This window comes from Tetrao urogallus, assembly GCF_951394365.1.
Source record: "Tetrao urogallus genome assembly, chromosome: 1".
NCBI classification, from domain to species: domain Eukaryota; kingdom Metazoa; phylum Chordata; class Aves; order Galliformes; family Phasianidae; genus Tetrao; species Tetrao urogallus.
The window spans coordinates 74,289,353-74,304,681 of record NC_136813.1 but is presented as its reverse complement, the minus strand read 5'-3'; the positions used below and the strand labels follow the sequence as shown (position 1 = coordinate 74,304,681).

Here is a 15,329-nt window from a genome sequence, read left to right as displayed (position 1 = left end):
CTGTGCAGTGCAGTGTCTGACTTTTTAGCTCTAAGAAACTATTTGGCCTTGGAGAGATGCTGTATCTACAGAGCTGGTCTGCCTCTGCATCCACAGCTCACCCAAGGTAATTCGGCACACACTTCACTCAGATTTGCAAGCCCTCAGGGATCTCCTTAATTTTCTATCATTTCCCACACTTTGAGTAAAAACCAGAACTTGGGGAAAAAGAATATTCTAGAGGATGCTGTAGTCCTTTATTTACACGCTTTTCTGATTGACTCTAGAAGAGGGTTGCCAATATAATTAGGACATTTGTTGAACTGAAATGACTTTGGGTTCGAGACGCTTTAGGTCTGGATGACAGCACTCATAGAGAGGGGGTAAAAACAAACAACCAGGTGCCAATCACCTCCAAAACCCTTTCTCTGACAGACATCACTCTATTTAAGAATCAAAGCAAAATACCGTTTCTGAAATACATCAAAAGATCCCCTGAAACAGGCAACTTCATACAGTTGTAAATTAATTTTCATTTCAAAGTACTGCACAAATGCATTCAATTTCATTTCCAGTTTGCACAAATTATACACCATTATCTCTAGATCTTTCCCTGAAGCTTTGGTGACATTTTATTATGCAATGCTAAACACTATGGAAAAGCTACAAAGTCCCTGAGTTGCACTTATTTAGGAAAAGCTCCCCCTTGGGAGAGCTCTGTGCCTCCTCAGGGCAAACTCTGTTTGCATAAGAAACATACAGCAGGCTTACTGGAACATCAGAAAAATCTGCTTTTGCAACGAGCAGGAAAACATAGGACCCACCTCATAAGAACAATAAGTGACCATAAATCTGTTTGTTCTGCTTGAGCTGTCATCTCATAAACTGGGGTAAAAAAGGGACACACACAGTATTGGACCTCTGTGCAGGTGTTACAGATGACATCCTAACTCAAGAAGGAATCTCAGTGAAACCTCATATATTTCAAATTAAAATGTTTTGCCTCTGCTAGGATAACCTCACAATTATTTTTAACTTTTGAAGATTCTCAGTCTAGTTTTCCTTTCTACGTTATTTGGCGCTTCTCATTTTTACTTAGCTTCAGAAATTTAATTGGATCATTCATTTTAATTTCTACTTCCTTTTTCTTACACTAAAAAAGCACCTTTCAGTCTCTTGTCTAAAAATACTACGGAGAACATCTTAAGTTTTTAAAGCGAGATTTCTTTTTCAATTTTCTCAATTGCTTTATCAGTAACATTGCTAAAGAAAAGACAAATAATTCATTACCCGGCTAAGAGTTGAACACGAGAGAGCAGGTTTGGCCCCATAATTCCCTGATGATGATCCATCTTGCTGGTGAGTAGAGTGTCTGACTTCATAAGGAGCTACAGACATTTAAAATGAGTACATAAATGAAAGGATAATCCAAAAGCAAAACATTAAATCCTGCAAGTATCAGTGACCTTAGCAACACAGTATCAAAGAAGATTGAGTGTTCAACAACAAAATGCCAGCTACATGCTTGTCTTTAGATGTTTCTGATAGAAATTGTCATTATTAGTAGATAACAGAAAACATTATAAATGATGTGTAAATATATGTCTATATATTCTGTTTATATATTTATACATTGTCTTTACTTACACCTTTATATAGCAGACGATAGCATTGCAAGTTGTAAGAAATAGTTGAGCTGCAAAACAACATGCTTTGACAATGCTATCAAACAGTAAAACTCTAATGTTCTGATACAATAATCTTCCATGCGCTATTCTTCCCCCTATCCCTGATTTCTTTTGAAAATCAAAATATGTGACTCACCACTTGTCATTATTTGGAGTAAACTTAGTCAAGAAAAGTAACAATTGCTCCTTCTTTTGTCAAGATAAGTGTCACTTACATTCCACTGCAGTAAATATAGTAAGCAGTGACATAACGGCACATCTAAGAACAATGTTTTAAAAATAGGTCAAGCATGCAAACGCAAAGGCAACTCGCTTGCAAACTCTTACAGAGGTGAAAACTTTTGCTCCTGGGACATTTAAAATACACCGCTACAATGACAGTCAACATTAGGGAGACAAAATTTAAAAGAATCTTGATGAAAAATGAGTCCAAGAAATCTTAACGGTTTTGAGCTCAGGAAGACCTTAAAAACTACATTTCCAAAACCCTCGGTTTCCTAAGCGACTTATCCTGTATTGGCATCTATTTTTATTCCTGTACAATTAAGTTCTAACTTCAGGAAAAAAAAAAAAAAAAAAGAAAAATAACACAGGAAGGAAGTTGGGAAATATACAGAAGCACTTCAAGAGGAGATTTAAGCACAAGGTCACTGCTGTGTGTTTGCAAGCAAGAAAAACTTCAAAATTACCCAGAAAAAAGTAAAATCCACTAGTATTTGGATACCAATGAATGCAAAGGCTGACTATTAGTCACACTGTCTCAACTTCAGAATCATGCATTCATACAAAACATATTTATTAAGATCACTTCTGTGAAGCTATTACCTCACACACATGCACAAGTGCTGTTGTTTTCAAGTCTATCCTCTTGTGTGCTCACAGGAAACTGGAAGGTTCTTAATTTAAAAGGCCAGAAGGAATCAGTACGTTATCTAGCCCAGCCCTTTGGTACAGCACAGTTCCTAACATGTTATTTAGTTACTTCCACTGAGAATGCATTTGGCTGAAGAATTTTTTTCTGGTAAGGCACCCAATGCCGAGCTGAAAACTCATGTCCTTATTTTAATCCCAAATGCTTTCTGAAAAATACGTTTAGTGCTCTACTCCTCCAGGATTTTACCAACTCAAGCAGCTGAATGATTAGTTTCAGAAGTTGATATACCTGGATTGGATGCTGTTGTCTTTATGTATTTTGCACAAATACTGATTGATTCCATGAGAAGTTTCATTGAAGTTACTACTGTAAGCAAATTCCTAGGCACTCCACCCCATCTTCCCCCAAAAACATACTGTTGGCAGAGACTGAAAAAAATCCCAGAAAACAGCAGAGAGCACTACTATGGGCAGCTTTGATGGCATCCCCCTTCCTTGTGCTCCGGTCTTCAGGGTTTCTGCTGCTACTGGTCTCATTCATCAAAGTGGAAAACATGTCCTACCAGAAGGCAACCTTACTAACACTGCTTATTTCAGAAGTCATCCATTACTGTTTTGATCAGTTACGCTAAGGGTGGGGTGGGAAAAAGTCCATTTCTGAATGAACGGTGGTTTACCTAACCAACAAATGGAATGCCTGCAACTCAGCACTAATATGATTTTCATGTGAAGACCATTTGACATGTTGAACATGTTCTGTAAGGAGTAAACAAAAACAGTTGCTGAAGGACTCCCAACTAAAGGAGTGCTATGTACCAGTGCCTGCTATCTTCACCTCCTTGGTCACCAGATGCTGCAATTAGGAGAGCACAGACACCCTACTATTAACAGGAGCACCTCAGGCTTTTGTAAAGACTGGCTCCTGCTCCACTATCCTCTGACCAAAACCAGAAAGTTTTGCCAATTAGTTTAAAGGAAGGACAACGTTGTAGTGCCTTGTTTTTATCTGTTTTGTCTACATTATGCTGTTGGGCTGTATTTATATTCATGTCCCATTGTAATTTCCGTTATGAAATCAGATTATTATCATTTCCTGCAAAGGAAGGTCCATTGTAAATCTGAATATTAATACAGTAGCTACTGAAATCATGAGCTCTGCTGGCTCATGGTCACCCTGTTGTCCACCAAGACACCAAGGTCCTTCTCTAAGTGGTTCCTTCCCAGCAGGTCAGCTCCTAACCCCTACAGATGCATTAAGTTATTTCTCCCGAGGTGTAGGACTCCGCACTTCCCTTTATTGAACTTCATAAGGCTCCTTTCTGCCCAACTCTCCATCTGTCCAGGTCTCACTGAATGGCAGCTCAGCCTTCTCGTGCATTGGCCGCTCTCCCACTTTCATATAATCAGCAAACTTGCTGAGGATGCACCCTGTCATTCATCCAGGTCACTGATAAAGATGTTGAACAAGACAAGACCCAATAGTATGATGATAGAGAGCAGCTTGGCAATCACTTCTGCCAGCTCCCTCAGCACTCATGGGCACATCCTGTCAGGGCCCATGGATCTGTGTATGTCAAGTTTGCCTAGACAGTCTCTGAACAGATTCTCCTTGACCAAGGGGAAGTTTTCCCCTCCCTAGGCCCTCTCTTTTATCTCCAGAATCTGGAATTTCCGAGAGGCAGTCTTAGCAATGAAGACTGAAGCAAGGAGAGTGTTCACTAACTCCTCCTTCTCAGTGTCCTCCGTTACCAGGGCACACACTCTGAAAATACTTACAAACATATCCACTGTGATATATCACAGGGAGTCTTGCCAGGGACTAGGTATGAGCATTCATCTGTGATCTACGAAACATAAATCTAACTAATCTACCTGAAAGTAAACAAGAAGACAGGATTGAACAATCAAAGAAAAGCTTTTAGGCACAATAAAATGAGATGATTGGATCATTTTCCAAAACAGGGGTATAATTAAATTTTAAAATCTCTACGCTGTCAGTTCCATTTGAAACTTGGTTGCTTCTGAGAAAAGGAAAAAGAATAACTGAACACAGTGTGCATATCCCTACTTTTATCCTACCTCCATGCTGCTGCTCCAGCCCACTTCTTGATTTACCATATCCGTAAGTTAAGGGTATTCTCTGGTAGGTAGACGGAGAAGCAGGAGGTGAACAGATCGGAGACATTGGTGGAGACTTGGGTTCCTGCTTCAAAAACACATCAATACAGAAAGGAATCCTAAGACAACAACAAAACCAAGTAATTCTGTACAGTAGCCCAAAAACATACAGCATGATGGACAAAGAAGAGGAAAGCACTTCAATTTCCTCAGACCCTCTATATCCAAGAAAACTCTCACTAAAAAGAAAAGATGAATTTGGTATTGAACCTTCCAGGATAAAGAATGGTAATGGCATAGCAAAGCTTTAAAACAGTTCAGGACAATCTACTTCCAAACATGCCCAAAGAAGCATCTGCAGAAGGCTTAACAAGAGTCAACTGGTAGTTTAGGACAAGAGAAGCTGGGATGGTGTTTCACTGAGGACAAAAGAAAAAGAGTTTTTTCTGGACCTCCCCTGCAGGAGATTAGAAAGGAAGGAAATACGGTGGCTTATCCCACCCAGAAAGAGTGGCTAATAACCAGCCCCCCCATTTCACCACCTCTTCTCCAACTGAATGTTTCTGTAGCAACTACGGATCATGCCTGCCATGAAAAATTCCTCATTTTCCTGTTTATTCCTCCGTGAGCAGAGAGATTTCTGTTTGCACCTCCACCCCTTGACCTCTCCAAGAAATAGCACTACACTCAGTAGAACAACACTGGAAGAACTTACACAAAATTCTTACAGGGCTGACAGTTTTACACATGCTCACATAAAGAAATTTCCCTCAGGGATAACCTGATACGAGAGATCATCAAAACAAGAGCACAGCCCTGATGGTGATTATTAACGCGTAAGGAGCTCTCATTCAGTACAGTGCTGCAAAGCTGCATACGTTCACGCAAGTGTCATCACTTCCAGGACCAGGCCCAAATGCAGCATGCACAGTGATACACTAGCCTGAAGAAGACAGGCCATTACCTGTTTGTCTCCTTCATCTGTTCTTTTGAAGGAATTTTTTTCCAGAGTTGCGTGTGGAGACTGAAACTTAGCCCCATGGAGCTCTGCTGGAGTCCCATAGCGTACTTCGCTGTCATTTTTCAGCGCCATGAACCGTGGCAGAGGCAATTCTTCATTAAAAGAGAGAAACATTCAATTGGGACTTCAGAACAATGAAAGTCCTTGAAGAAGTACCATATTGTAAAACCAGTGAAAAGGTTATCTGTAAAAGAAAGCTACTTGTATTTTGTAACATCTATAAATGTGCAACTCCTGTGATTACTTTGTCTTAATAGAATGTTACACGAAGCTACGTCTGCCATATTTATGCGTTATCTCTTAACGTGTAGAGAAAGAAAGAAGCCTTGCCCATATTATTACAGCAAGAGGCAAACTCATTTTCTGACTTGGAAATGTTGTCTTTAGTAAAAAGAATAGTTTCCCATAGAAACTGTGTGACTGATTAATTCATTAGGTTGGGATGACAGCATTCTCAGTGTTCCCATCATACAGGGAGCAAATTACAAATGGTGGGGTTCAGTGACCAGGTCAGAGAGGGAGATGGGGAGTACCATTTCATCTCTGCTCTGCATAGCAGAAGAGTGACACCTAAGCAAATGCATCTTTAAGACAATTCATAACTAGTTTAGGAGAATCTTATTAGAAACCATTATTTTTGTGCAGTCAGACCTGAAGATCAATACAACTAAAATTAACAGAACACAGTGTTCAAGGTCAAACCATGCATCACCTCCATAATCATTTACACACCTACAACTGCTAGGAGGAAGAAAAAGAAATCAATGTAGGTTTGGTTCTTGCTACTCATCCCACTCTAAAATCACTAATACATTTCAAGAGAAAATGCAATTAGCACTGGAAGCATTTCTAAGAGTAGGATATCAGTAGGCAGGCTGCAAGCACCTTTGTTCACTCAAATTGGTAGATGATATGCAGCTGCTGTGCTTGTAACACATACACACACACACAGTATATCTCACTTCAGGTTTCTTACTCAGTTTGCTTTTTCTCAGACCAGCAGTGCGATCCTTAGAAAGGAGCACAGCACAAGAGAATGTTGCATAAGTGGAAACCCTCCTGATCCTCAGCCTGAAGCCTGCCAAGGCTGAGCAAGGACAACCAGGGCAAGAAGATCCAGCTCCCTCCGTGCAGTCACTGTGAAAGTTCTGCAGCTGAAAGGCACCTGCTTTCTCTCTTCACCACTTGAGTTCGATTTGCCTCTTAAGAAACATGTATCTCCGTCAAAATGGTACACCTACTATTACTGCCACTACTTTGTGAAGAACAAAGCTCTTCTAAATTACATCTACCATACATTGCCATACCTACCAATACAATGTGTTATTTTATCATGGCTCCCAAACGATCCTCCATCTGAAGCAGTACTGGCTTCCACTCAGAGGCCTTTGGGACCAGAGTCCAAAGAATGGCAGGGAAGTGTATCTACAGCACTGATCGGCTGTCACCCAGCAGTCCCCTTAGGAGACAGAGCTGCAATCCTACCTCAGCCACACATGTCATTCAGTGCAATGTTCTACCATTTTTTCCACTTAGAGAAAGTAACATCGCCTCCTACCCAGCCTCAGATCGTCAAAATACACTGGTTTCACAGACAAATTAGAAGAAAAGTTCACCACCACTGGAAGCTTGCAAGGATTAAAGACAGGGAAAAACAAGCACACAGTGCTGCAAGCAACATTTGCTACTCACCATTCTTAATGCTCTCAATCCGTACTGGGAACCCTGACTGTGCTGCCGCAATTAACTTCAAAGCAATGTAAAACTGAGCAGGACCAAAATAGCCCACACGTTTGGCTCCACAAACTTCTGTGATCTAGGAGAGAAGAGACATTGTTGGTAAAATGCATTTCACTCTTTCAGGGAGCATGAACAGCTCTGCATACACAAGCAAAGAAATATGTATTTTGAAGTTCAAAATACTTACTGTATTTAAAGTTATTTATTAAATGTATTTGTTCTGACTGCTGTCTGATCACATTCCCCTTAGTACATCAGAGACAAGTAGTTATTTATTATCATTTTCAGCTACAGTGAAGGGTAGCAGAGCTATCCTAAAATGATTTATTTGCTTTATGCACGATTTTAACAGCAGGTGAAATGATTGCTTATTTTGCACATTGTTTAGTCAGATGTTCCCACTGCAGGAGCTGTGGTGTTCACAGAAATACAATTAGACCTTAAAACCACTGTAACTGGAATGGCAAATTCAGTACAAGAAATTCCCCCTTCTACTGCTTCCATGTTGTCTTACAGGCCTCAATGTTGTCTCTGAACCCTATTGTTTTTAATTTGCTTCTTGTATGATTGCAAATACTATCATCCTGACCTAACAAATTCATTGGCATTTCTCCACAGGTAGGCTCTCCTCTAGGTAACACCCAACAATGGGATGCTCCCAAGCTACACTAGCATGACAGAAACTATTCAACTGATGCATAGAAACAAATAGAACAAATGAATAGCCATTTTTCTCTAATTATATATCTATTTACATAGATACATATATACATACACTTGCATACTGTAGCAAAACATTAGGTGAAACAATTCCTGAAAACTGAGACATGTCAGAGTATTATTAATAATCAACGAAACATATCTCCAAGCTTTTCTTCTCTGGATGTGGCTTCTGCTTCTGCTTTGACAGACTGAACTTTGTTTTTTTGCTCTTCCTGTAAGTTTCTTAGATGCATGGCTTCATTCCTTGCTGCACCAAGCTGATTTCTTTTTTCTCACTGCACGATGAAAAGGGAGATTGATTCTCTGGACAAGCAGAGCTCCAATTAACCACTGGAATCTGCCATTCCTTTTTTTTTTTTTTTTTTTTTTTTTTTTCCTCCTTATGTCTGGCTGGGTGCTCAGATCCTGTGCCAGGACGTGGTGCTGAGGGTGGGAAACATGCCTTGCTGTGGTGCACAAATCCCTGGTGTCAGCCCCAGGATGAAGCAGCAGGCACAGCCAGTGGAAGGCAACAGGCACGCATCAGTAAGCTGACACCAAACCTGGGTGCCCACCCTCATTTATTGCAGGAGAAGAGCAAGGATAAGGTCAGTCCCAGAACTGGAGGTGGTGGTCCATCAGCCATCACTCCCAGCAGCACCTCAGGGTACAAGTAGCCAAGACAGTGGCCATGCATATATCCCGAGGGACTCTCCCCATCTCTGTTCTGAATGTTGTAAACGATCTGCTTGCTCTTGATATGGAAACACAGACATTTTATTTTGATTAAGCAGCTTAAACGCTTTTTTACTATTTAATTAATCAGGGATGTGTGGTCTTTCAGAAACACTGTGCTGCTTCTCAAGCACTCTTAAAACAACCATCCCAAAACCACCTCTTTGTGACTTTGCCCTTCAATGGCAACAACAGCAAAATATTCTGTAGGCACAATCTCCTCTGTATTATTACAACAACTAAATCCTGGTCTCATGTTAATGGCCTGGAGAAACAGAAGTAAGCTGCCACAGAAGCTCAATTTATTACAGAACTGTAGATACTTACATAGATTAATTGTAGGTACAGGCATTTACACTCATTAGTTTCCCCGACAGCCAAAGGAAAGGGCTGTGGGTCCCCTGCAGCCAGCAGCTCACCCCACCTACATCAGGACCTGCTCAGAGCTGCTGGTGGAGTACCTCTTCTCCTCCAGCAGCATGGGTAGCTGGCAGGTCAACTTTCATCCAAAACCAGTTCCTCAGAACATGCTGCCCGCTTCAATTCCCATAGCAGTTTAAACTCAATACTGCTTCTTTTTTTTTTTTTCTTTTTAATTTCCTGATTTTACCTTTTGCAGGGTCAGTGCACACAGCCTCTTGACAGGCAGATTGCTTTTAGTGATATGCATTGCTGCAGCTAAGCTAGGTTGTGCAAAAAGCTATTAGTAGTCTCCAAGATCCATCTGAATTAAAGGCATTGTACCTGAATGCGAAATTGCATCTTTTCAGGATGAAAACTAGACTCTATCTAAGAAAATAAACAGGGAGCACTACTTTGGAACTAAGATTCCCTGGATTCCTTTGGAACTAAAAGGTCCCCTGCAAAAGGGAAACATCTATACTGCTTTCCTTCAGCTGATATTAAAAACAAACTCTTTTCATCCCTTCCTGTTGTCAGCTTAGGTTACTTTGTTTTCAGTGAGATACAAGGAGAGAACTGATTTTTTTCTACTCACACAAACGTAAAATAAAATAAACTGCAGACCTTGATACCACAGGGGATTTTAACACAACACTATTGACAGTCAATTTCATTACTTTTTTTTTTTTTTTAAATTCTTCAGCAAAAAAAATGTAATCCTCTAGTGATAGCTGAATATGGAAGAAAAGTTTAATGCAGCACATGTTGGAAACAATTTTTCATGGTGGCAGGTTACTGCTGCCTCTAGCCAAATCTAACCTCGGGATAATGAACAGTTACTCAAAGGCTGGTCTACTGAACAGCTCTTGAGGCACCGTGCTGAGTGGACTAAAACTGAGTTTAAATTTCTGCAAGGTATAACTGCATATGTGGAACAAATACATGGGTTGGCTGCCACTTGAGAAAGAAAGTTCATTTCACACAACATGCAAAAGCAACATCTCTCAGAGAAGGATGGAGACCTGCAGTGCCTAACCTCATGCTTGCTCTAAGTCAGCCCTGGAACAATGCCTGTACCTTCAATGGCATTTCAGCAGAAAGCCTTAGAACACACCCTGTGCAAGAACCACCCTGCCCTCCCAACCAAATAGCCATGAAAAATAGAGAGGAAGACTGCCTGTATAGTCTTCTGACGGGCCAGAAGATTTTCTACAATTATTTTAACAAAAAATGTTCCCCCTCCCCATTTTTTTTTATTTATTTATTTATTTTAAAAGAGATCTCTGGCTTATCAACGTTAACATTTAAGACATATCTATGAGCTGCTCTGTAGAGTGGCTGCTTTAAATTACCGTTCTCCGTGCATATTTCTACTAGGAAAGTTTTACATCTTGAGATGCTGGAACAAAAAGCAGGTTTTTCTATTTAGTATCCACTCACCGCTCTGCTCCATTAGCAGGCAGCAAGTATTATTTTTGCAATTGCTCCTTGAAGATATCCCAATGAAGCTGCTTTTCCCAGCACAATCTGACATTGTTCCAGCTCTCCCTGTTTCTCTACAAACAAGTTTCCACTGCAGTCTCCAAGTGCACTGACCTCTCAAATACCCTGGGCAGGTCCAATTTAGACTGCAAGAGCTAAACTTTGGGAGCCAAAACCTAAGAATGAAGTTTACTTACTGTACACTGATTGCAAGGTACACTCAGAAAGAGCCATTTGGTAACCCTAGAACAGATGGGATGGCTGAGATGGCCATCTTCCAGCCTCAAGGGAAAGGTTTTCAGCTGCAAGCAATGGTAAAGCTGGGAAATTTTTCACTGAGAAGGCAGTGAGGCACTGGAACAGGCTACCCAAAGAAGTTATGCATATCCCACCTCTGGAGGCTTTCAAGGCCAGGTTGGATGGGGCCCTGGGCAGCCCGAGCTGGTGCCTAAGTTAATGGCTGGCAACCCTGACTGCAGCAGGAGGTTGGATCTAGATGATCTTTGAGGTCCTTTCCAAACCAAGCTAACCTATAATCCTAAGATTTTTGTTTTTTTCACTTAGCCAGTAACTCTGCTGTGCTGTCCTCTGGCACTCAGTTTGGGTCTGTTCTGCTCTCTTGTCATGATCTGTCACGGTCACCGCCTGTCACTTGCAGGCAAACCTAGCCCAGGAAAGAGGAAGCCTCTGTGCACTCTGTCTTACACTCTGAAAGTGTGTAAGCTGAATGGCAAATTCTCTGTGAGAAAAAGAAAACAAGCAACAGCTTGCTCCCGCATTAAAGGGAATTTTCTCACTGCACCTTCTACCTCAGCCCAGCTCCAAAAAACACAAGTTTTAATGCTTGTTCTCACCCATGATACGAAGTGATTACAAGATCTTTCCCTTTCCTCTGTTTCCTCCACAGTACAACAGGCTGAAGAGCTTCTGCCCAGACCCAAGACCAGCTGTGCTGACACACCTCTGCACCCGGCTCTCCAGACCCACAGACCTATAATCACTGCTCCACAGCCACATATTTGCAGCAGCAGCTTATCAACAGTTTATCACAAAACTGTTCCATGTGTCTGACCCACTTTGCTCCTTAAAAAAAAAAAAAAAAAATTAAATAAAATTCTGTTTACAGATTCTGAGATCTGCTTGTCACAGACAAGTTTTGCTACATTCTTAATCAGGTATTTCTTTCTGAATGGGTCATTGTAGCACTGCCTGGAGCCCAGGGCTCCTCTCTCTTCATTAAAGTGAAGTGAAGCACAGAACAGCGTGTCCAGATACCAAAGGACCAGTGCCTGGGAAGTGCTGGGGCAGTTTTGCACGCAGACGAAGGCACTCTGCCATGGGGCGGGTTGTTAGTGCTGCTTCTCTGCCTCAGCCCATTACCTGCTGCTGCCCAGTCTTTTAAAAAAGGATGCTTTATCTGTTTCAGACTTCTTTAAACATCGCCTGGAACGCTCACTAAAATTTTGGAAACTGGGTTCTGACACCTAAAACGAAAGGAATTAGGAATTGCTTACTTCATGCACACAGACAACACACACATAGGGCATTTTTTAAAGACTTAACCACAAAACGTCTTGTCCTCACTTTAAACTCTGTCTGACTCCAGTTTAAACTTACTGTGTTTTTCAAGCTAAAGTGATAAGGTAAGTTACTGATCAGCTGCCACAGCTTAGAAATCAGTTAACACAGTGGTAAAAAGAGCAGAAAGAAACCACATTACATGTTACACAAAATGTGCCGACAGCCCTGCCATTGCTCACCAGGCTCCCTTGTGCTCACATAACCCAGAACCACTTGGTTTGCAGGTGCAGGTGCTCGCCTGGGCACTCCTGGGGCGAGCTCTTTCCTTGGCAACAGTGAAGCTTTGCTAAGCAGCTCCAGGCAGAATGTTTTACACCAGCACCAAGAACTGCAAAGTTTATGATACAAAGCACATTTACGCACACACAAAATACTTTCAAACAACTCTGCAAGTCTCATAAAAACTTGATTAATGCAAAGGTCTGTGTAGCCCTCTGTTTCATATTGTACATCAGCTGCAGATGCCCAGACAAATTAAGAGTATGCAAATCACTTCTTGTCAGAAAGGACAAGTGGCAACGCCAGCGTACGACAAGCTACAAAAAAATACTGGTCTGAACACTGGGCAGCTACCAGGACAGGTGAGTCAGCACAATTCATCAAAAGATTTCAATTATTAAGGAGTGTGGGCTAGAAAAACTGCCAGGGAATAAAGGCTGCAGATGCAGCCTAACACTTAAAAGCACGGAACTGCACCTCAAAGAAATCCAGTCTCCTACACTCAATCTTTTGTCTTTAACATACAAACACTAATAAATCTTTTTTGCTTTATCAGGGCGTGATGTGGAAAAAGTGAACACTTCCATCTTTTTACCAGGAGGTTTAATAACAAACATTGCTGAGAAATACCTGAAAGCTTCCATGCCACATAATGAAAATAACTGTCACAATAGCTGTGCCTACAGAATAAGATCAAGCCACTGTTATGCTCATTTGCTCATAATCCATTCTACCTTCTCTTTAAAAGAAAAACCTGCTGTCATTGTAACTAAACACATGCCTTTCCTTGTGTGTGGAAAGCCTGCAGGGGCAAAAGAGATGGAAGCAAATACTTTTCAAAACCTCCATGCATTTTTTTCTTCTATTTGGCAATTGTATGCTGTACCTGAGAAACTGCATTAATCCATCTAATTGCTTTAGCTGCGCTTCATATTCACTAGTTTGTATCAAATCCTATAAACATCTATCCAGGTCAATAAACACACCTTGTACCAATAAATTTGTATAGGACACATGAAACTTCAATAAGCTTATTACACTTGCAACACAAAAATAAAACACCTGAAAACAGGTTACTCTGAATTTAAGAACTCGTCATAAGCACAACAATTGCCAACAATTGTAGAAGTATGATTCCATTTATTCACTAAGCTCCTTCGCATTCTTTTTTGGCAATCAGTTCCTCAGCATTTGGCCATAGAAATGTACATAGTCATCAGGACACTCTATAAAATGCAGTACACATAGCCTTGCCAACATCACTATTAAGTCTTGAAATCCCACGGAAATCTGCAGAGTATGCAGAATTTGATGACAGACATTTTATCCACTTTTCAAGTCTTATTGTAGAAGCAAGGGAGTAAAGGTAGCATCCCAATCGAAGTGACAAGTACTGTCACTTTGTGTACAGTACAAGAGCTGTCACACCATCCATCCAAACAAACTAACTTCAGGGAGCTTCCATAGAGCTCATCTGAACTTCTTGTGATGCTAGACGCTGCCAAGAGCTTTTCATTCTCTTGGACACGAGATGTGAGATTCATAGATTCCACCCTGCAGACATTTAATGCTAAGGAAGCACGTTCGTATTCTACGCAGTGTGTAAAGACACTAGTCATTCCAAGGACTTCTGCTCATTTTCCCGCTCACCCCTTCTCTTCCAAGAGCTTATCTATGGAAATAACACCAAGAAGGCTCAAGGCACAAGAGAGGGGAACCTAGGCCCATCGACTCTTATTTGCTCAGCAGAGAGCTCTCCTGCCTGAGAGTAATGGAATGCACCACGACTTGACATTGATGAGATGGAACACCCCAAATGGGAATTTGGTCAGGACTGGCGCTGGGCCAGCTGAAATACAAATCACTCCCTAAAACTTCTTCCATTTTCTGGAGGCTGAAGCAAAAACAGTACACAACTTTTGCTAGCAATGAGAGTGAAGGGGAAGCTGTGTTTCAGCTGAAGTAGAAATGTCACATTTTGCAAATGAGCTGCATCAGTGCTTTTTTCACACTAAAATACAGTACAACCACATGAAAGCTAAGCAACAGCACCTATATCCAACAAGGCTGTTTTTTGGGGGCAGGTAACAAGATATCCTTGCGTTCTTATTATTTTAGACAACTACACCAACCAAGTTGTTAATTCTGCAAAGGATATTTTGCAGAAACATAATTTTCATTAGCATATTGTCATCTGGAGAGTACATTTTCACTGATTTAAAATACAGCAATAATTTGTAAGCTTGAATTCATTATATAAAATGACATTTATTATAAACACCAATGTATCTCAATACATCTTCTAAAAAAAAAAAAAAAAGTCTACTCAAAGCACTGGCTATATATACATAACTGAAAGTGAATTTAACTTAAAGCTCAGCTTCAACCATCAAATCTTTAATAAGATAAATTTCTGCAAGCTGTCCAGGTCTCTTTTTTTTTTTCTTTTTTTTTCTTTTTTTTTAAACAGGAAGAGTGGTCACTCCATCATTGCAGTTCAGATATGGATTAAAGCACCTAAAAAACCCTGAGTTTTAAAAAAGTAATAAAAATTTTTAAAAATTAAAATAATGAAATCTGGTAACGGCACATAGAGCCATTTTAAGGCAAGACTCCTCAAGCTTGCAAAAAAAAACAACAACCATGATTGAATCTTGCAGTGCTGTATTCATGCAGCCAACTTTTATTCTACCTTTCCATAGACTTAGAAGTCAATGATTGTGCTTTCAGAAAAAAAAAAATCCCCACTGATTTGAAGTCATTTTGTTTGCTAGTGTCAAAACTCAGGC

At 40.6% G+C, this 15,329-nt stretch overlaps 1 protein-coding gene across 1 annotated transcript in view; it reads right to left on the bottom strand.

The window, feature by feature from the left end:
• The window catches only part of REPS2 (RALBP1 associated Eps domain containing 2), a gene marked incomplete at both ends in the record, with an annotated part of 94,030 nt that overhangs the window by 56,579 nt on the left and 22,122 nt on the right, over positions 1-15,329 (bottom strand). The window contains 4 exons of the mRNA XM_079549194.1: positions 1,270-1,367; positions 4,620-4,743; positions 5,623-5,771; positions 7,372-7,495. Coding sequence (XP_079405320.1) covers positions 1,270-1,367; positions 4,620-4,743; positions 5,623-5,771; positions 7,372-7,495 — 495 coding nt within the window. The remainder of the gene's footprint in view (positions 1-1,269; positions 1,368-4,619; positions 4,744-5,622; positions 5,772-7,371; positions 7,496-15,329) is intronic.